At 34.0% G+C, this 23063-nt stretch overlaps 3 protein-coding genes across 4 annotated transcripts; 2 read left to right on the top strand and 1 right to left on the bottom strand.

The window, feature by feature from the left end:
- Positions 1-1128: 1128 nt before the first annotated feature.
- On the top strand, positions 1129-7993 carry LOC8278300 (copper methylamine oxidase). Of its 2 annotated transcripts, none has more exons than XM_002511288.4 (12): positions 1129-1757; positions 2509-2618; positions 2740-3048; positions 3444-3556; positions 3641-3971; positions 4069-4284; positions 4360-4596; positions 4978-5163; positions 6145-6285; positions 6429-6697; positions 7189-7270; positions 7620-7993. In XM_002511288.4, exons 1-12 carry the CDS (start codon positions 1493-1495, stop codon positions 7752-7754), a joined length of 2394 nt encoding a protein of 797 aa, XP_002511334.1. In that variant the 5' UTR covers positions 1129-1492; the 3' UTR covers positions 7755-7993. The 2 variants fall into 2 exon arrangements, with proteins under 2 accessions (XP_002511334.1, XP_015579914.1); XM_015724428.3 differs by having other exon boundaries at positions 2506-2618.
- Positions 7994-8121: 128 nt separating this feature from the next.
- On the top strand, positions 8122-10650 carry LOC8278301. Its single transcript, XM_015724432.3, has one exon. The coding sequence runs from the start codon at positions 8647-8649 to the stop codon at positions 10486-10488; it is 1842 nt and encodes a 613-aa protein (XP_015579918.2). The 5' UTR covers positions 8122-8646; the 3' UTR covers positions 10489-10650.
- A 10120-nt stretch (positions 10651-20770) lies between these two features.
- On the bottom strand, positions 20771-22619 carry LOC8278302 (transcription factor MYB86). The gene is made up of 3 exons (XM_002511290.4): positions 22137-22619; positions 21900-22029; positions 20771-21803 (listed from the first exon to the last, which is right to left on the bottom strand). Exons 1-3 carry the CDS (start codon positions 22267-22269, stop codon positions 20930-20932), a joined length of 1137 nt encoding a protein of 378 aa, XP_002511336.1. The 5' UTR covers positions 22270-22619; the 3' UTR covers positions 20771-20929.
- Positions 22620-23063: the final 444 nt, after the last annotated feature.

The raw sequence follows: 23063 nt of genomic DNA, 5'->3' as shown, positions 1-23063 counted from the left end.
GGGTAATTGTTAATAGAGCTAGCTTAAGGATAATTTCCAGCAAATAAAGGAAATGCAATATTGGATTATATATTAAAAATCTTAGTAGGAGTTGATTATTGTTGTCTAAAATTGAGGTGGCATATCCAGACTAGCCATTTATCTTTATTTGACCTCTAAAAGCATTCCTAACAAGGTAAGTAATGCTCTTTATTATTATCATTACTATAAGAGCATATATGTAAAAATCAAAATTTTAAAAGTTTTCTTAATTTATTTTTTAAATCATTTAAGAATCTTAAAAAAAAAAAAAAGAATATTACTCTTAATTATATTATATTATTTATATTTTTAATCTTTTAAGAGTGGTATTATTTACTTATTTTATTAATAAAATTCAATTAACGAGTAAAATAAAAGTATTATTAAAAAAATATTTTAAAATAAGTTAAATAAAATTAAATATTTATAATTTAATATAAAAATATATATATAAAATATTGCTGGGATGCTCAATGTTAAAGAAAAAGTAAGGAAAAATAGAAATGAAACATCAAGATAATAATCTCTTAGCTGGAAGTCCCAAAAAAGGATGGATGGAATTAACAAATTAATAAATTGCATATTCTATAAAAGAATTAGACAGATGCATTCCTTTTAAGAGAAATATATGAAGACAATAGGCATTAAAATTGCCAAACCAGAAAAATATATAATTCAGAAGTGGCTTTCACTGATTGGCATTTCCCATGCCATTCCTATGAAAAAAAAGAAGAAAGAATTACAAGGGAATGAATGAAATATATAAAGATACAGGTCCTTATACAATAAATAGGAAGAAGTTAATTGGCCTTATCATGCTAATATCAATAATTACTTTTGGACCCTAATATATGTCCATAAGCACAAGCAGATCCTCCTTATCACACCTACACCTACTTATCTTATTATTTCGGGTCCCATTGATAAGCCCCCCGAAATTTTATAAATCGTTCAATTTCTTCCTTATCCTCTTTATTTTTTTTCACCTGCATACACCTCAGTGAGAAAAAAGCATAAAAATCGAAAAGAAAAAGAAAAAAGAAAAAAGCGCAAGTATGATCTGTGCACGTGGTTCGCCCCCTTATATATAACCCCTCTCCTTTTCTCGACTGTGATCGCGCACAGTCTCTCTCTCTCTCTCCTCCATAGCTCCCAAGAGCCACTACTCTTCTATGTCTCTTACTGTTTATTTCCATGAATATTAACGCATTTTTCACTATATAGAAAAAAAGAAATAAATCAAGAGAAAAAAGGAGAGTAAGGATTTAGTTTCTTTTTCTGTTTGTTTCTCTGTTTTTCTTAAAGATTTTCTCTGATAATATAAGATATTTTAGCGCGATTAAAAAATAAAAATTAGATAACAGAGAGACATAGCGAGGGAGAGAGGTAAAGAAGAGAATTGCTGTATGTCAGTAGATTGTTGTATCGAGACTTACTTTGGTGGAATTGGCGAGCTTGCAAATCCTCTACAATGGCCTCAACTTCGCAAAAAACGACGTCTTCTTGTTGCGTTTCTAAAACTCCAACTGATTCTTCTGCTTCCTTCCTTCTCCGCCGTGAAGCTTCTTCTGCTCCTGCTCCTGCTGCTCCGTCGTCTACTGTGGTGGCTAACGTGCTGCAAGATTGGATCGATCGCCCTATCAACAAGGGCGCCGATGATAATAAGCTTCCTGCCAAAAACGCTGCCGTTGCTTCATTGATTCCAGAACCTTCTACTACTAACTCCACCAATAAAGGTTTTCTATCTCTTCTCACATCCGTTTTTTGAAAATACTATGATCTTGGAGTTCTTTTAAGTGTTTGTTTATGTTGTAAAAAGTTATTATTCAAGAAACTGAAAAAAGGATCATTATGTCGTCGATTAATTATGTCTCTAAACTGCTAATTGTAGTGTTATTTCTTTGTCTTTTGTGAAGCTTATTGAGTTGCCGGTTTTACTATATAATATAATGAGAATTATCATGTGGTTTATAGTTGTCTAAGGTTCTATAAAATAATCATCGAGATTTGAGTTTGTAGAGTCGGTGGGTCTTTTCGTACTTGAACTACTTACCACTAACTCACTCAAGTTTGTATTCATGATGTGATATAACCCTAAATGATGACCTTATAATGCTTCATTAGAAATAAGAACTTAGAGATTGTCTTTACTCCTGTTTTATGGTTTTTTTTTTTGTTTCTGCTTTACTCTATTTTCTTGTTTCTTTTTATGGAAAATTTGATGTCAACCTAACTGCATTCAATTTATTATTATCAAGAGAAGATATTTATTTGCTTGTGTCTTTGTAACTTTATAGTCCAAATTTGAGGTCAAACGAAGTAACATTTTTAATTTTCTTGCAATGTAATCTGAGAAAATATCCATCCTTCATTTCATTTGAAAGTTTGACAAACATATGCAGCTAACTCCATCCGCCGCGGAGTTAAAAGAGTTAAATTGCAATGCTTTTCACTCTGATTGATCCTCTTTGTTGCGTTAATCAGCAGGCATCCCAGTCATGCTGAGAGCTCAAACTAGCCATCCACTAGATCCTTTGTCTGCTGCTGAAATCTCTGTGGCAGTGGCCACTGTCCGAGCTGCTGGAGCCACTCCTGAGGTTGTTGATTATGCTTCTTTCTTATAATTTCTATGTATAATAGTTATTGGTTGCTGGAGCTCTAACTTTAATTTTTTTTACTTTTGAATGGTGAACTAATAATTATCATTTTCATATTCAGGTCAGAGATAGCATGCGTTTTGTCGAGGTGGTACTTCTCGAACCAGATAAACAGGTTGTTGCGCTGGCAGATGCTTATTTCTTTCCCCCTTTCCAACCATCATTGCTTCCCAGAACAAAAGGTGGTGGGCCTGTAATTCCTACCAAGTTGCCTCCAAGGAGAGCTAGACTTGTTGTTTACAACAAAAGGTCAAATGAGACAAGTGTTTGGATTGTGGAGCTATCAGAAGTACATGCAGTAACTCGAGGCGGACATCATAGAGGAAAAGTAATTTCGTCACAAGTTATTCCAGATGTTCAGCCTCCTATGGTTTTCTTCTAATCCCTTATGGTTCCTTCTCGATTTTGTCCTTGCTTCATGTTGTATATGAGATGCATGGTTAACTGAAATTGATTATATGCACCTACTATTCACACAATTTTGGCTTGTGTCTGGGGAAAATATTAAGAAAACTTATGATTGTAGATGCTATGTCACTGAACATGTGTCTTGAAAGAAATATGTATCTTATTGTTGACATGTACACTGTGTTTCTAGTTTAAATACTAATCTAATCTAATGCAGTGTTACAGCAACATGAATGACAATTTATTGGAGAATTTGATTCTTCTCGTCATTTGCCATTGTATTATCTGTTGAGTTTATTATGTCTGCAGTCTCTTTTGTTGCCATCTTGTTGTAATTCTTTCTGTGCTCGAGTTCAGGATGCTGTCGAGTATGCTGAATGTGAAGCTGTTGTAAAAGACTTCCCTCCATTTAGAGAGGCAATGAAGAAGAGAGGTATTGATGATATGGAACTTGTAATGGTTGATGCTTGGTAAGTTGGAGCTGGATAAGAGTTGTTTTTCTATAACTATGTTACAAAATGTTGATGTATCTGGTATATGTTGTCATGCTATAGGTGTGTTGGTTATCACAGTGCTGCTGATGCTCCAAGTAAAAGACTTGCCAAACCCCTTATATTCTGCAGAACTGAGAGCGACTGCCCAATGGAAAATGGTTATGCACGCCCAGTTGAGGGCATCTATGTGCTTGTAGATATGCAGAACATGAAGGTGATTGAATTTGAAGATCGTAAACTTGTCCCCTTACCTCCAGCTGATCCATTGAGGAACTATACGCCTGGGGAAACAAGGGGTGGTGTTGATCGAAGTGATGTAAAACCTTTACAGATCGTTCAGCCTGAAGGTCCTAGTTTTCGTGTCAATGGATACTTTGTAGAATGGCAGAAGGTAAATATTGGCTTGTTAGTTTGATTTGTTAATATTTGTTATCAAATTTAGGATATTGTACACAAAATATTCTCATTGTATAATTTCTTTTTGGTAGTGGAATTTTCGTATTGGGTTCACTCCGAGAGAGGGTTTGGTTATACATTCTGTCGCATATGTTGATGGTAGTCGGGGGCGAAGACCTGTAGCTCACAGGTTAAGTTTTGTAGAGATGGTTGTGCCTTATGGAGATCCAAATGAACCACATTATAGGAAGAATGCTTTTGATGCAGGGGAAGATGGCCTTGGTAAAAATGCTCATTCACTTAAAAAGGTCAGCAAATGATTTCAATCATTTTATACAAGACCATTGATTGTTAGTTGGTCATAATTAAAAGTGCCATTACAGGGATGTGATTGTTTGGGTTACATCAAATACTTTGATGCCCACTTCACAAACTTCACAGGAGGGGTTGAAACTATTGAGAATTGTGTGTGCTTGCATGAAGAGGATCATGGAATTCTATGGAAGCATCAAGACTGGAGAACAGGCTTAGCAGAAGTACGAAGGTCTAGAAGGCTCACAGTGTCTTTTATATGTACAGTTGCAAATTATGAGTACGGATTCTACTGGCACTTTTATCAGGCAAGTTATAACCTTGATTATTTATCTTAAATGAATTTTGTCTTTAGGAATAGCAATGTGCCAGTTATATGAACTTGTCACTTGTGATTTGTGGATGTGAAGGCAACTTTTATGTTGCATCTCACTAGAAGACATAGCATGTAACAGTTTGATACTTCAGCATTATGCGTAGCAAGTTGGGTTTAGTCCAATTTTAAGTATAGGGCTTCTTATGATACTTTATCTGCTTTTGGCTTCCTTATCCGCAAGGTGGCTGCAGTTATCTCCTGAAATGGTAATTTAAGTCCAATGATAGACACCTTATCTACTCTGGATGTACGATTCTTTTGGTTACAGTACATGCTCGTAATAAATGTTTTCCTCTTTCTGTCTTGCGCACAGGATGGAAAAATCGAAGCTGAAGTTAAACTTACGGGAATCCTCAGCTTAGGAGCATTGCAACCTGGAGAGACTCGAAAATACGGCACGAACATAGCTCCAGGTCTATATGCACCAGTTCATCAACATTTTTTTGTTGCTCGAATCAATATGGCTGTTGACTGCAAGCCTGGTGAAGCTTTCAATCAGGTATACCATATTGAATTCAGAAACTTTATTTTTATTCCATTTGCAAGTGGTCAGGACTTCGGGTTATTCTAGGAACTAGTGGCCTTTGGACATGGCATATATTAATGGGTAAAACTTGTGTGAATTTCCATTTTTATGACCTTTACTTAGCTACTATATTTACCCGCACAGATATGTGTTATTTGGATCAAGTGTTGCTTCATAAACCCATAATGTATGATCTCTCAAGTCTTTAGTCATTGATATTCTGCAGAAAAGACACTCAGTACCTCCTCACAGTGTTGTTCTCTTCGAATTTATGGGATACATTGATATTCAGCAAACATGTTTCTGTTAACCTCCTCTGCCGCCATGCCCCATATGGTCATTTTAAATATGGCTACAAAATAAGTCTGAGAAAGTAATTAAAGGAGACATCAAATTCATTCCAGTAATAATGGTCAAATCCTGAATGTTTGTGATGTACGTTGAACAACTATTCAGCAGATAGATGCAGGGCCACTTAGTACTTGAAGTAGCGTCACACAATCTACTACTGTTTAGCTGTGTGTTTAGTTGTAAACTAGAAGTCCTGCAAAATTTTTGCGGTCAGAAATATAGTGGAATTACCTTTCCTATTCTTTCTCCGGACCCCGCCACTAAGAAAGATGGCTCTCTTTGTTCCTACTTATATCTCTTGATCAACCTAGTAATTTCCTAACTATTTTTGTGAATCATAAAACTAGGAATTATTTGATTCTGACTTTAGAGAGCATGGTTATAATATTTTCTGAATGAGAGACATCTTTCTCAGTTAACATATCCAATTAATGCTTGTATTCAATGATTAAAATTTCTTCAGCGTGTTCCTTCACAATCTACACGTTAATGTTTGTTTCTGAATCAATCTTGCACTATGAAAGAAAAGTTATGATAGTGTCTTTTGATTCTCTCTTACATCTATTTTTCAGTTTAAAATGTGCTTGTAATTTCAATCTAAAGGTTGTTGAGATGGATGTTAAAGTTGAGAAACCTGGGGAAAACAATGTACACAACAATGCATTTTATGCAGAAGAGACCCTTCTCAAATCCGAATTGCAAGCAATGCGGGCCTGTAATCCTCTGACAGCTCGCCATTGGATTGTAAGGAATTCTTTCCATGGCTTCTGTGCATTTATTATAGTATTGAGTAGTATAGTTTGTTATGTGAGGTATCTTCAAAATATCTTCTTCTCTATGTGATTATTTTCCTATCAGATTTCTGATGACTCGTGTCTACTTTCCAGGTGAGAAATACTAGGACTGTCAATAGGATGGGACAATTAACAGGGTACAAGCTGGTACCTGGATCTAACTGTTTGCCGCTAGCTGGTCCTGAGGCCAAATTTTTGAGAAGAGCTGCTTTTTTGAAGCACAATCTTTGGGTCACACCTTATGCACGCGATGAGATGTTTCCGGGAGGAGAGTTTCCTAACCAAAATCCACGTGTTGCTGAAGGCCTATCTACATGGGTGAAGCAGAATCGATCTCTGGAAGAAACTGATGTAGTTCTTTGGTAAGTTGATATTTTCTTTTCTCTATTTCTCATGCATATGTACATAACTTGTATTTGAATTATTTGTATGTGGTGTTGCTGCACTTATCTAGGTTCATCATCATTTTCATGTTGAGGACCATGCTTGCCATGATGGTAATAATGTACAGTTGTAGTCTATTTAGGTCGTTCATATTAAGATTGTGTAACTTGATGCTATTTATTTCTTACTTTGTGCCATGGTGCATAGTAAACTACTTGGTGGTATTCATTTCTCCTTAGATTGTCCTAGGGCAGGTTCAAAATACAGTAATGATATACTTATTTAGCGTGCATTCATGACCTCAAAATGTTAAAATTGCCGACCTTGTTGCAGTAAATGTAATAGTATGGATGAAAGAGTGGCCTGTTAATTTCTTTGGCATGGTTGTTATGTTACATTTCCACGCATCATTTACATTCCCACTTTTTCAAATTCTCCAACATGTAATGTTTAATTCTGTTCGTTGCAGGTATGTATTTGGGATCACACATGTACCGCGGTTGGAAGACTGGCCTGTAATGCCGGTAGAGCGCATAGGTTTTATGCTTATGGTATATACTTTGCCTGCAGCCTCTGCATTTCTCTCTATTGTACCTCATAAGATCTTAGCAACAAATCTGCATTGTTAATTAGAAGACATAGCTGCGATTGCCCAAGGTTTCTGAGAATCAGTTCAGTTTGATTTGAAAATTCCAATGTACTAAAATTGGTGAAGCTATATGGCAATTGGTTTTATGTGTAAAGTTAGATTATGCATCCAGACTATCATTTAACAAAAGTATATCATGATTTGGCACTGAAAATGTTGGCTTGCTCGGGAGCTTATTCCTGTGATGAATCAATATTGTGCTGTATATATGATCTGCATTAATCTGAATGGTCTGATGTTTGTAAATGCAGCCTCATGGGTTTTTCAATTGCTCTCCTGCTGTGGATGTCCCACCCAATGTATGCGAACTGGATATAAAAGAGAATGATGTCAAAGAAAATGGCGTGGCTAAGCCTCTTCAAAATGGTTTGCTGGCAAAGCTCTGAAGCCACTCCCAAGTTCGTGTCCGCATGCAAGAACCTCAAGGATTACTATAAAGCACTAAGCAATAAGTCGGATCAGGATTAACTGGTTTCTGTAAAACTTGAACGATCATGATTTTCTTTGTTAATTTAGCTTTAGCTTTGGTCTGATGGATTTATTTTAGTTTTTGGTGACAAGTATTGGATTTGAATGCTGGTTAGTTGATCCAAGTTGAAAAGCAGAATTTCAATTTTCCCCGTTATTTCTCGTCCGTCGTTTGGTAATGTATTTCTTTTTCGAACCGAGTCCGTCGTGGCAGGTTTGTCCATATTCTTGAGGGGGACTTGGTCAATATCGGAGCGACCTAGGTGTGCATTTAATGAACATTAATTTAGCATAAGCTTAGCTTCCATACTGTAATACAAAATCATGGCGGACTTGATAATATCCCAACTTGTAGTTGCGCCGTTGTTTAGGCAGAATTAGAGAGAATGCCATGCTAAATTATTGTTTATTTCCTTAAATAATTAAGGATGGGTTAGTTTGCCCACGGCCTGGCTTACGCTGCCAATATTTGTGCCTGTTTTTTCCTCTGCTGCCCATGTGGAATTAAATTACTGGCTATTGCTATCCACTTCTTTTTCTCGTCCCCTAAAAATACTTTTTCTTTAAAAATGCATTTCCATTTTCAGAGGCAATCAGCATACAACCTATGCAGTGGAAAATTCTTGGTCATAGGTTCTTGCGCTTGCACAGTTGCACGCACCCATAACCAACATCATATCCCATAATTAAATAATCACAAGCCGCCGCCGCCGCCGCCGCCACCACCGCTTCCATCATTAATTCATCATCACTTTCCTCTCATACTTCAACTGCAATTAGTCAGAAGAAAGAAAAATTGAAAAAGAAAAAATGCCTGGCACAGCTGCTGCAGTAACTTCCCGTGAAGAAGAGAGAAGTCTCCAAGACGACCTAGCTTTGCTGATATTATTAGCTGATCGGGTCATCAAGTCAGCCCAGGAATCAGAATCCTCGAAACAAGATTGCTCCGACTTATCAAAACAGGTTGACCGTCTTTCTGAGCTACTACGCTCCGTCGTCCGCTTCACCTCTTGCACACCTTCTCTCTACGACCGCCCTCTCCGCCGCATCATCTCCGACATAACCAAAAACCTGGAGCGTGCCCTTACCCTCGTCCGCAAATGTAAACACAACAACGTTCTTCGCCAAGTCTTTTCAATAACTTCAACTACTGATTTCCGGAAGGTATCAAACCTTGTAGAATCTTCCATTGGTGACATGAAATGGCTTTTATCCATTTTCGAGTCTGATGGTGGTCTTTCTCTTTCACTCCCTCCTATTGCTAGTAACGATCCTATTCTTGCTTGGGTTTGGACTTATATATCAACTATCCAAATGGGTCAGATAAAAGATCGTACTGATGCTGCTAATGAACTTGCTTCTTTAGCTAAAGATAGTGACAGGAACAAGAAAATGATTGTTGAAGAAGGTGGGATTTTGCCTTTGTTGAAATTGCTCAAAGAAAGCTACTCTTCTCCTGATGCTCAAGTTGCAGCTATCAGTGCTCTTTTCAATATTGCTACTGATCAAGAAAGAGTAAGGTTGATTGTTGAGTTTCTTGGAGCACCCATAATCGTTGCAGTTTTAGGGGATGCTACAATCAAAGTTCAGATTGCTGTGGCGAACTTGGTTGCGAGGATGGCTGAATTGGACCCTTATGCACAAGAAGAGTTCGTGACACAGAATGTTACTCGGCCATTGATATCGTTGTTATCCACAGACTTGGTTTTGGATACTGCTAATAGTAATAGCAGTAATGAGTCTGCTAAAACTAGCATCCACTCGCTTGTTCAAATGAATAAAGAATTAACTTACAAGAATAGTAGAATCAACCGTATTCTTTCTTTAGATGGTAGTAGTCATGGTAGTTCTCACCACAGAAAAGAGAGGGAGATGCAACCACCTGAGGTTCAGCTTAAGCTCAAGGTTAGTTGTGTATTAGCATTGTGGAAACTGTCTACAGGGAGTGTGTCCAATAGTAAGAAGATTACTGAGACAAAGGGGTTGCTTTGTTTGGCCAAGATTATTGAGAAAGAAAAAGGGGATCTTCAGTTGAATTGTTTGATGACTGTTATGGAGATCACAGCGGTAGCTGAGTCCAATACTGATCTTAGACGTGCAGCTTTTAAGACTAATTGGCCTCCTGCAATGGCAATCCTGAATCAGCTCTTAAGAGTAATTCAGGAAGAAGAAAATGATCCTGTTCTGCAGATCCCTGCTATAAGGTCAATTGGGTGCTTGGCTCGAACTTTTCCTGCTAGGGAGACTCGGATAATTGGCCCTTTGGTTGCCCGGCTTGGTAATAGGAATGTGGAAGTGGCAACTGAAGCAGCTATTGCCTTGGGGAAATTTGTGTGTCCTGATAATTTCAATTGCGCTCAACATTCAAAAACTATTATAGAGTTTGATGGGGTTCCTCCTTTGATGAGATTGATACGGAATGGTGATCAAGCCCAGGTGCATGGCTTGGTACTATTATGTTGCCTTGCACTGAATGCTGGCAATAGCAAGGCCCTTGAACAGGCAAGGGCTCTAAATGCTCTTCAAGGCGCAGCTCGTCCTCTGATTATTCAACATCCTGAGTTGAAGGATTTATTTGTCAAGGCTATACACCACCTCACTCTTTATCAGGCTGGAGCTCATCCTCATACACAGCCATTTGCATCTGTTTAAGCATTCAAAGCATTTATCCCTACTTTAATGTTATTCTAATTTACCTTATATTATATTGAAAAAAGGCGAAAAAAGATTTTCTTGATCTAGAGATGTTCCACAGGACTGAGTGTAAAATTTTTGAAACATTTATCGGAATCAGTTGCACATAATTTATAGCCATGTTGTTGAGTTTGATGTTCGTTCTGTTTATATTGCGTTTGCCCTTCGGCTCTATCTTCCAACAGGGGAGGCCCAAGATAAGTATAACTGTCAGCTGCAAAATTAGTTCAGAGCATTCATAATTCTGGCTTAATTTGAACGGCCAGGTACCTCGACCTGAGGTCCTGCCATACTTTGTCCAGAAATTAGTACGTACTTCTTACTTCAGTCCAATCCCGGAAAGTAAGAATCTAATAATTTTTCCCTTTGTTTTATGAATGAACTTTGTTGATTTTGTGTTTTAACTTTACTGAGTTACCATTATTTTAATGTAATCATACAGCTTTCATGAATTTAATGACATAACTTTGTTTCGCTCTATCTAATTGTAGCTTCTCGGAACTAGATTCATGCATACTTCTTGATATGTTTGAAGGATACCGAGCTAATCAGGGAACTTTATGCACAGCTAGCTCTATAGAAACACAGACATTAAGCCGCCATAACTAGGCTTAAACGAGAGATCGCCAATATCCATACACACAGAAAGACGTGCCTCATTCTACCTAAATTGGAGATGGACTCTTCATAACTGGCATCACCCTCAAATCAGTGCCAATAAATATCCAAGTAAATTTCATTTGTCAGGTAATGAGAATTTCAATATTTATACACCTTATCTAAGCCCTTATTTAAGGTACTAACTTAAATATTGGAGTGGTTTTTCAGATAGTGTATTTGGACGCTCTAACTAATCTCATTTCAGATATCCTGAAAATTTCTAAGTCAATCTATACAGTTGCAGATTTATCCGGACTGTATCAGATATTAAATTAAATGTGTTTGTATTATGGCTGCCATCTATCCTAAGTTCTTAATCCGATAGGTCTTCTGTCTGAATGTGATATCTTTACTATTTGCGGATGCCCAATAAAACTACAAAAGGCTTATAAAAGATTAGGACATTTCCTGAAGCAGGAAAAGAGAGGATTCATGCCATTACAGGTTTTCTCTAATTTATTAATGTTGTCTTCTTGTCTTTTTCCTTTGGCTGATAATCCATTAGAACACAATTTAGCCCCATCTTCCTAACAGTTTCCTCGTATATGGTTACTGCTTACTGTAGTTAAAGAGTCCTCGTTACACCATCAAATACTGTAGTAACATCATCAATACAGACAATAAAATTCTACAGTTGCATACCACGTTAGATCTTTTGATGAAACATGTGTGGTTATTCTACTGGTAATGATAATATATATATATTGTTCCTTTCTTAGAGAAATTAGCTTCTTTCGAATATATTAATTTATAGATACAAGTAGTAATATCATATATGTTCTTAACAGCGGTTACCTCCTGAAGCAGTAACATCGCTCTCCTGATCATCCAGCAATTTTGAGCTTTGCGCGTGTGGCACCCAACTTTGTTGTGCAACTGTCGGATTGCTCGCTCTTCAGTCTTCAGTCTTCATGTGGGATGAGATCCACCAATAATTTTTCTCATAAAGATGCAGCAGCAACAACAAGAACAAAAAAGTTGGCATAAAGAAAAAGAAAGGTAATGCGACATGGTCCTCTCTCCACCACTAAGATAAAGGTAGCATTTTCTTTCGAAGCTTCTTCCTTTGGATTTTTTTTTTTTTTTTTTTTTTTGAGAAAACGACTAGTTGTTTTAAGGTGGTAATATGAAATTCGTGTTTAAAACTTGATGTCTGTTCACATGTCAATTGTTTATGTCGATGATGGTCTTCCCTTCAGCATTTTCTGATTTTGCACTTGTCGGTTTCTTAAGTACAATACAATCATTTCCAGTCATTTGGCGTTGTCGTTTGTTAACTTTAACAAACTCAACACAGCACAATATTGGTTTAAATCTCAGCTATGGGCCGAGTCCTCTTTCTGAACTTGCTAAGATTACATGATATGAGTATAATCAGGCCCATCAGATATGGTGGGCTCGATTCTTTCACTAGGTTACCTTAATTCATTACTGAAATATGAAGGGAAATTTACTCATCTCTGGGCTTAGCATTTTCTTCTATTGCTTCTCTCAAATCCCAGCAGAGCTAAAGCGCCTGATTTCTGGAGCTTATAGTAATTAAGATTTTTGGACTTATTTGGTGTATAATTAATTCGGTATATACTTAAAATTATTAGATACTTTTTAATAATTGGGAATCAGCTAATTATTTTAACTTCGTTAATCACTGAAATTGTAACGCACGTTTATATATTTAATTCTCAATTGTTACATTATAAACAAACAAAAATAATAATAATTTCTTCAAATGGTTTCATTTGTAAAAACTAAGTCTATTAACTATGAAACAAGAGGGGATCAGCTATTTGAAGACTGTCAGAAAGTGATGTTCAATTTTCTTCGATGGATTCAATAGTTTATATATTTCTTTTAACTATAATCAAGAGAGAATTGTAAAACATATATTCAATGATTGAGCTACCAGCTTATAATAGCCTCAATAGATCCTTGATGTAAATAAATTGCTTTTCTCTTTCACATGAAGAAGAAATTAAAGTAAAATTAGTCACAATCTTTCCTCCCAATCACCCACTAATCAAATCGTTAGTCTCATTGAGCCACTGCTCAAGTATGAAAAAGGAATAAGCCAATGTGGAGGGTTAGCTTAGACAGTAACGAGAACACATTGCTTTCAAGGATGTTTAATCAGAAGAAAAATCTGCTTGTCCCCTTTGTTTACTTTCTTGAAATGGGTTTCACCTATAAGCAATAGAATATCAGAATCATCATTGGGAATTAATAATAAGGGAAATTCTTGTCTCACCTAACCTCATTAGACCAAATAATATTTCATAAACTAAATGTCCAATTGACAATCAATTAACTCAGAAAGCTATCACTTATTTCTTCTAAATTTGGGAAGAAAGAAACAATCATGAATCATGTAATCGCAAGTTAATATCTTTGCTCAAATTAGGAAAGAGGGAGTCTAGAGAGACATGGAAAGCCTTCCAATTACTTCACTGTCATCTATTTTATTTAAGAAAAAGAAATTCTTTGAAAACTTGCTATTAATTAGGTACCTTATTTATTATCTTTGATCAGAAGCTACAAGAAACTTTAAACTTAAGGAAACACTCGATGTTCTTTGTTTTTTTTTTTTAATGTGAGATAGTTAAGGTTCTTTGCCATTTCTCCTTCGAGGTCATTATTATTACTGTTAAGCCTAACAGCAACTTATGTTAAGTTTCTATCATCATTTGCAGGGACTCAAATGTATGTATAGCATACAGCCCTTCACTGTCTTGTTAATTAGCAGTTAGGAACATCCATGTTCTTTTCTCTTTTTAATTTGAAAGAAATATATGACATTATTCAATGCTATCATTACGAGATAGATATTTAATCGTCAAGTTACTCAGTCCATTGTTTAGATCTTTGCTAATAACCAGCTGCTTTATTAGGGTTTCCTTTTTCAAGATTTTTCAACTGTTTTTCTTGTGTCTTAGTTTAAATTGATATTTACGTCACTGGAACAAATCAAAAACAAATGCATGTCTGTCTATGACCCTAAAAAAAAAAAAAAAAAGTGTGGGATTGTTGAAAATGTTTACCATCAACACTTTGATTTTCTTGGAAGCAATCTCTTTAATTTTGTAAGTTTTACATGAAAAACACCATAGGGGATTTTGACTTTTATATAATATATATGCTTGCATTTGCAAATTTGGCCAATTCATATATTTATCATTTAAAGGGGATCTATTGATGTAGACTATATTATCTAAGTAACTTTTCTTTTCCTTTTTTCCAAAGCATTCTTTTATTTATGTTAATCATTAATAAACAATTGTGGGAAACTCATTTTTGTGATAGAAAAAATATTAAATGCAGATACAAAAGCTTATTAATTTTGGCACGTAAATTATTTGTTATAATATAAATAAAACGTACTATAGTTTTTAATTTACTTTCATATTGAAGATTACTTTGTTTTTCTAGGTATGAAATTATTGCTTTAAATTGCAATTCACAAAAATACATTAACCCGTAACAGTAGCAGTGATGTAGCAACAGAATAATTACCAGATATCAAATGATTTTTTTTTTCTTTTATGAGAAAGAAAATATAAAAATAAAGATGTAATATGATTTGTCCAAATTATGTATAAATATTTAAGGGTAATTTAGAGTTTTAATAATATATTTTTATATATAAAATGGTAAAAATATGTGCTATTTACCTCACTTAAATTTAATTATCTATTTTCAGGAATATTAGCAAAAAGAAGAAAATATTGAGTTAAATAAGCTTAATGGGACAATGTTCATATCAAGGCCTAAGGAATATTTTAGTCATTTTATAGAATTATTAGGATTTATATTAAGAGTTATTTATGAGATAGTATTTGGTGGAGATTAAAATACTTAAAGTTTTACTATTAGATAAAGTTATACTATCTATTAGATAGACTTATATTAGTATACTCATTTCTAGAGAGATTTATTTAGAGGAGGACTCTCCTTTATATAAATCTCTGCAAAACCTAAAGGAGAAAAGAGGAAGAAAGAAAGGGGGGAGTTTTCTTCTACCTGCTCTATACACCTGTTCACCATTATTCTCTCAATAATTCTCTACAGTTCTCCATAAACATATAGTTTTAGTTTTCATTACTCTTTTTAGGATATAAGGAGCTTTTCAAGAAGTGGAGACTGAGGACCAATCTTCTTCCTACTTACTTTCTTATTTTTTGTCTTTCTATTTAATACCATGATCATTGGATTAAATATGTTAGGCTAGTTTTTATAAGTGTTTAGTTTAGTCTTTTCACTTTTGCATGAACCTTGTTATTTATTTATTTAATAAACGATTTCTTTATTTTCATATTTTTATTAGTTTCAGTTATTATTGTTAGTTAACCATCATATTAATTTAGCAATACTAATTGTTATGAAAATCTTTAGATTTAAAAGTATTAGAAACATCATCTTTACTTTAATCTATGTTGATATAAGAAACCTAGGTTGTATCATTAGCTTGAGTGACTTAAGGAAAAATGCACATCAATATCTTATTGATTAGATCTAGACTTAAAGTAAAACAAGGAGATTACTAAGTAAATGGCTAGATTAAATATTATTTTTAGTATATAGTTTTAGATCATAAGCATTTGCATTTGTATTGCATATTTATTTATTGTTTAGTTACTTTATTTTATAAATGTTACCCTCTCAACATACTGATTTAGAGTGTTTAGATTTATTTTTATTGTTTTGTGTTGATAATTACTCCTTATAATAAATGACTTCATAATTTCTTGAGAGATTGACCTCGTGGTTAACTTACCCTTACTATAGTAACGGTTCTTGCACTTGCGATCAGAATACCAACTAATAGTACATACCTCAAAAAAATGTTGTCAATTTCTAAGAGTTTATAATATGATGTCAGCCCTCTCGTGTGCTTTTAGCATTTCATATGAGATTAGAGTTTAGTTGGCTTAGGATTATTTATGAAGTTAATGTTATACTATTATGTATGGAATTTGATTCATTTGTAAGGTTCATATTATACCATTATTTAAATATGATGTTATAAGATTTTAAGTTCTTAGATTAAATTCTTGTTGAACTAAAATATTAAAATTACCAATTTATTAAAATCTTTAAGAATATTATTGTCCATTGGTATAAATATTTTGGATCGGGCGGCAGGTGATATGTGAAAAGGACTTCAACAATAATAACTTGGACTTAAGAGTTTTCAAGTAATTATTATAGGGTTGGGACCAGGGTTCTTGAGTAACATTATTATATGAAGCTCGTCCTTTTCAGTAGACCTCATCATGCTAAGCTTAAACAATGCTAAAACCACAATTTGTGGATTTTAAATATATACTTTGAAAATTAACAAAAAAAAAAAAACGTTCAACATGCTTCTTTCAACTATAATCAATGTTATTTCTTCTAAAAGAATCAGAATAAAAATAAAATAATGATAAATTTTGTATGGATTAACGTGTTTCTTTTTTGTATTTATCAATTCTGTAATACACATTAGATGGTACGAAATATTAGTTTGAATAGCATTATTGATTGCTTTGAATTTCTCTTAAGGAGTGGAAATCAGTGCTGTTACAAGTAATTTTGAACAGATTATAAGGAAACTCTTTGGACCGAAATGTATAATTCAATCATATTACACAAACATAAAACAAATTATATATGTAAATATTATCAAAGTCAACCCAAAAAGAACTAAAGCAGTGCCTCTTTTTGTTAGCCTGCTTTATCTTTCTACAGACATTCTCTAGTGGCATAGGTCACCAAATTGGACAAAATCTAGTCAAAACATGGGATTTAATTAAATATCTAGGATTGCCTTCTACCATAGTAAAAGTCACTAATTAATTATCTTAGTAAAAGAAAAGAAAATAATCTCAGAGGTGAATATTAATTATATATACATATATATAAAGCAGATTCGAATAGTGATAGATCTTCTAATTAGATTCATGAACATTTTCAAAGTTGTGGTATTGAAATGAGACATTTCTTTTTAAGTTACCAATGATGCATTTCTTGTCGGCGTAGTTCTTACCATTTGAAAAATAAATAAATAAACAAAATCTCAAAATCATCAGCAGCAGCTATCATTTTATGATATTATTAATAAAAGTAAAGAAAAGGCAAACCAATTTCTCTTGTCGGAGCTCGTTATTTGACTAAGAAGGAGACACCATTATCTGTACATTGTTTACTACATCACCTTTTCTTCTTCCTCCTTTATATGTCCATTTACTTTGTTTTTGGCCCCTTCTTAAGTTTCCCTGTTCTCTTTTTATTATTTTTTGTTTACCACATGTTGTAATTGTTTTATTTAATAAAGAGAACTACAGGGTTGTCGGCAGCATATTGTACATGTGAAGAAGATCAGGATTTCATTTGTTTATATGTATTACCAAATGTAATGAAAAAAATATTAATTTCTAAATTTCATTAATTAGTAACTATATATCAATAAACTTTAATCTTAAACTCAAATCTTAAATTAACACTGAACTACATATAGAATAATTTTTTATCTTTTATTCTTTTAATAATGAGCTTGGTTTGACTTGCCATGCCATGACAATAAGTTGTCAACAAAAACAAAGCTCATCATAAATACTTACTGAGCTTTGTTGAGAACTTTGATGTAAAAGGTATTATAGGTTAGTTCGTTTAACCAGTCAAAATTTAAGCTGCATTTCCGCCTAAAAACTTGTACAATCACAAAACATTTTTTTATTTTTTTTTACTTTGAGCAACCATCATGAAATGGGGTCAGGATTCAGCAATATTTTTTATTATTGTAATTATTGCTATTATCATTGTTATTATTAGTAAGCTATCGGCTTCACATGTATGGAAAACACCACAGATTGTGACTAAATTTTTATTTTTTTTTAATTTTTTATGGCTATCACCATCTTTCATATTCTTACTTTTGGCAGTGCAGTAACTTTCAGGTCCAAACAAACCAAGTGTGTTGTCTATTTATTTTAATTTTCTTTTGTGAATTTAAGGAGTTTCACTCTTTTGGAGGCATAATGATTCGTATTATTACTTGTCAAATATCAATAAATTCCTATTGCATTTAAACCGAATCAACATTTTTTTGTTACAGTTGAAAATTTATGCATGTGTACTGCATTTAAATATTAGTGTTTTATAATATTTTTAATTATAATATATTAAAATTTTCATCTACACTCAAACATATATGCATTTGCATCAAATTAAATATGTGGGTACTTACCTTATACTTCTATCTATGCCGTAGTTAGTCATATTGAATAGCTTCAGATATTGTCCCTCGCACTAAAGCCAGATTACTGATACCATTTGGCAAATTCAAGTCTATACAAATTAGTAATTCAACAACTAAGATTGGGGTTGCTCTACCAAAAGTCAACCTCTAGCTAGCCCTAGCTCTTTTTCTTTTTTCAGAAAAAGAAAATCACAATTAAAGAAACAGTTGAATTAAAGAATGCCAAGATTGATAAAGATACAAGAAAGATCATAATATAACATAAGGAACTACCCCAACCTAGAGTACCAAACAAATAAATATAAGGGCCTAACATTCATAAAACAAAAAACGAGCTTAAAGCTCAAAAAACACATGGCACCAAAGCCTACAAACATTAAAAAGAAATGCTAATAAGCTTCTTACTATAAAATTTATCACCAAAAGAATCCATCTTCTTCTTTCAAGAGCTCTAATGACGGTTGAAGTCAGAGACCACCAACCCATCCTCCTGAAGACACCAAATTTCTATCGCATCTCCAGTCTTCAAGCCTAGATTTTCTCAATGAAGCACGACCACCAAAGATTATCAGAAACAATGGAGATAGTCTAATGCACCATCAAATGCTTGACCACCGCGCATCACCCCAGCAATAGTAAAGTCGAACAAGCAAAACAAATGATCTAAAGAGGATTGACTGCAACCCAAACTCCACAATAACTCCAATAGCTCTTCCTTCCTCTTCCTCATGTTCATCAATTGACAAACTCCCAAATGAACTATTAAAATAAAGCTCTGTAATAAATCACCAATAAAAACTCAACAGGTACAATCAGGTACACTAAAACGCAAAATTAATATTAAATAGGCATAGAGAGCAAAAGAAGGGCCACAATAGCCACCCGAGGAAAAACTCTAAATTGGGAGACAAAAAAAAAAGGACTCTAATTTCTTTTCTTTTCTTAAATCTAAAACTTAGCTAGCCTCTGTAGCAATAAGAAAGTCATATATATATATATATATAAATATATATCTAATTGCAGAGCAAATTTTATTTATCGTTAAGAACTTGGTCCCGACCACGTTACTCCAAGGTTAGTGGAGGCGCAACGCAGACTTTTTTTTTTTAATATAGTGTTTGTCATTCCTTCCTAGGTACGAGTTTTGAGCAGGATTCTTTTTTGCCGTTAATTGACCCACCACCGCGCGGCACAAGCAAGCTATATCTATCTTTGTAGTCATAAGTACGATATATAGTTACTCTCTCTTCCTGATATAAATAATGATGGTACTGTTTTGGTTTCTGAGCAATCTTGCTTCCTCTTTTCTGTTTAGGTATCTTTCACACGCATGAATTACAGACTTGACACTCCAAACTTGAAAGGACATGTACGTACGGCTTCTTTTTTTATGCAACTTAGGCTTATAAATAGATTTTGATGGGTTCATGCTTTACCCATTTTCTATCGATAGCATTATGGTATGTAGAAGCTTGTGGCCTATATGGGTTTTCTTTGAAACAAGCAAAAACGAGAGCACAATTGAGTTATGGCGGTTAGTACTTTTTTATGATAAATTGCAGAGAAGCATTTAGAACCAGAGGTACATGATTGAACATTTCTAGATCTTGTATTGCGATTCATGACACTATGGTTGACCCTTGCTTGCCCCTTTCTCCTCTTCTCTCTCCAATAATGGAGAGAGGACAGCCAAACCAATATTAGCCTTTTGGAGGGACTCGCCAAAACATGCATGGAGGGGCCTGATGTAGCAGCTGGATCATATGCTAAGAAATCAGCTATTAGATATGAGCATAGACCCAGATAATCTTATTTAATTAAAATTCTGCCACACCCTCTTCCAGATTTCACAATCTAAACCCTACCCCACACCTAGCCTTTCTATCTCTTATTACCTTCACATTCAATTAATGCTGGTTGTACACTATGTATCAATATGTCTCCTGTCGTAATGATGATGAAAGGAAATGAAAAAAAAAAAAGAAAAGAAAAAAAAGAAGAAAATCCTTCAACTTTGTATCAGAAAAGACTAGCTGCAAATCTGTAGTTTGGTAGTATAGTTTCTTGATCTAAATTTGGTATTCCTTAAGCCGGAAAAGGACATATATTTTACACTAAGCATGAGAGTACCACCATACTTCATATAATTATCATAATTAGTTAGCTTCACAACTACAAAATAAAGATAATTAAGACCACAAAAATTAGTTTTCACTCTTTAAAAATTTTTGGTACATTATTTTTTCCAACTGAAACAAATTAATACATCAAAAGTGAAAACAAAATACACAAATCATTAAAAGAAAAAAAAAAAACAAAGATATATCAGCTTAGTCTTTTTCGATCTTGATCGATCATTTCGTTAACAATTAAAAAAATATGAAAATGAAGAATCTCAAACACTCCTGTACTATCAACATCTCATGTATTTGTTTAAAGAGACATAAGAGAAGGTAATTTTCTTTCTTTTTTTTTTCTAAAAGGAAAAAAGAATGAATTTACAGTTCATGATATCTGGTGGAAGACATCAAAATTTGCGCCTGTTAGATCTTCTGACAGCGACGTTAACGGATAGCTACTGAAATCTACTGAATGCTGAGTATCTTGCCGTGAACTCTGCCTCAATTCTTCAGTCTTGATTCCGTTCACTGGAAACTGAAACATCGCGTCAAATTTATTATCAGTATCCCAAGAGAAAGCTGCATTATCCTCCACCATTTTGTTAATGTGATATCCCGTGTAATTGCTTATGTTTGAGCTATTGCTTGAACTTTCTTTTGCTTGATCGTTCAAGAACATGGAACTCAATCTCGAAGCTGAACTGTCAGAGAAATCCGTTGCGCTTATGCTTCCATGATCAAAACTTGCTAAACTTGGCATCGAAGTGAATGCAAAGTTTGAGCTCGTTTCGAATTGATTTTGATCAAACATTCTTATAGTTGAGTTATTATTATAATTATACCCACCTGGCTCGACACTAGCAGGAAACTCAAAGTATGATAAGGGATCGTAAGCTTGCTTCTTGTTGTTGTTGCTGTTGGCCATGATGAATTGTTCTCTTGAAGTTTCTGTTAAGCCATTGCTATAGTAAGTTGTTGTATCGTTAATGAGAAATGTTGGCTCCTGTACGTTTGATATAATTGATGATGATGATGATGATAGTAGCCCTTTAGACTGTGGTATTTGCAAGGATATTGATTCCTTATGATCCATACAGTCCCTCTCGTCTTTCACTTCCGTTTCATGACCAGTAATTATTGGCTTGTGGGTTGTTGGGTCTATACCTTGTTTCATAAGCTTCTTCTTTAAACAAGAATTCCAGAAATTCTTTATCTCATTATCTGTTCTTCCAGGTAACTGCGCTGCAATTTGAGCCCATCTGCAATTTGCATAAATCCCAGAACTCAATCATGACTTGAAGAAATGAGAGTGCCCATTTCTGAATTTTGATCAAAGATTAAGTTCTTGAGTATACCTGTTACCCAAAACTTCATGAAGACTGATTATAAGATCCTCTTCTTGCTGCGAGAACATTCCTCTCTTAAGGTCAGGTCTTAAGTAGTTAATCCATCTCAATCTGCAACTCTTTCCACACCTTTGCAGACCTGCAGTAATCAAACAGTAAAAAAAATCAAAATTAATTTCTCTTTCAAGAACAAAAATTAATGTAATTTACTCAAGAAAATGTAAAGATAAAAAAAACAATTATTACCAGCTAACTTAGGAACAGAACTCCAGCAGCCAACGCCAAATCTAGTAATGTAATTGTAGAGTTTCTCATCTTCTTCTGGTGACCATAAACCTTTCCTTAATTTTTGCTTTAAGCAGCAAGAATGTCTCCTCATTTTTGCCTGAAAGATTATAGCTTGGGGAGGACAGTGTTATTTTTTTTCTTTTTTGCAAGTGAAACAATCTTAAATAAGTAGCTATCAACTAAGAAGGAAGGTCAGTTGATGATCTGAACATGTGTATATATATATAGATAGATAGTTAGAGAGGAAGTGGGTACAGTGTTTTTGTTTTCCTAAATTTATTTTATGTTGGAAGAGGAGAAAAATCAAGAAACATTTTATGATGATTTAAAGAGAAGAGGACTAAATCATACTTAGGATTCAAGTTAATTAATAAGGAGAGAGAGATGAGGAAGGTGAAGCAATCAAGTGGGTTTTACGCAAATCCGGTGCTGCTTTTGCATTGTACTGGATTGGTTTTTAAGATATCTCTATGTGTAGAAATATTTATAAAAGAAAAATATAATATAATATATATATAAATTGAATAAAAAAGAAAAATGGTTGAGTTAAATGAAAACCAAGTCTAGAAGTCATGAGTAAGAATACAGTTACATATCTGTGTCCTTTTAATAATAATACTCTAATTTTATGGGGTTGCCTTGTAAGTCAAACCTTATGTCTCTTTGCACCATTTTGATATTATTTACATTTTGTATTTCATTATTGTTTGCACCAAATTTTTACAACAATTACAAACTACATGCTTTTCTATAGTTGTGTCAAATGTATCTTTTCAAATTTAACTTTATTTATCAATTCAATTTTTTTTCTGTTGTGTATATAAAAAGAAAAAAGAATAACCTATATTCTTTTTTTATTTTTAGTATGTTAAAATATCAAAATTA

This window comes from Ricinus communis, chromosome 4, assembly GCF_019578655.1.
Source record: "Ricinus communis isolate WT05 ecotype wild-type chromosome 4, ASM1957865v1, whole genome shotgun sequence".
NCBI lineage: Eukaryota > Viridiplantae > Streptophyta > Magnoliopsida > Malpighiales > Euphorbiaceae > Ricinus > Ricinus communis.
Note: the sequence above shows the minus strand (reverse complement) of the source record. Positions and strands in the feature narration are given on the sequence as shown.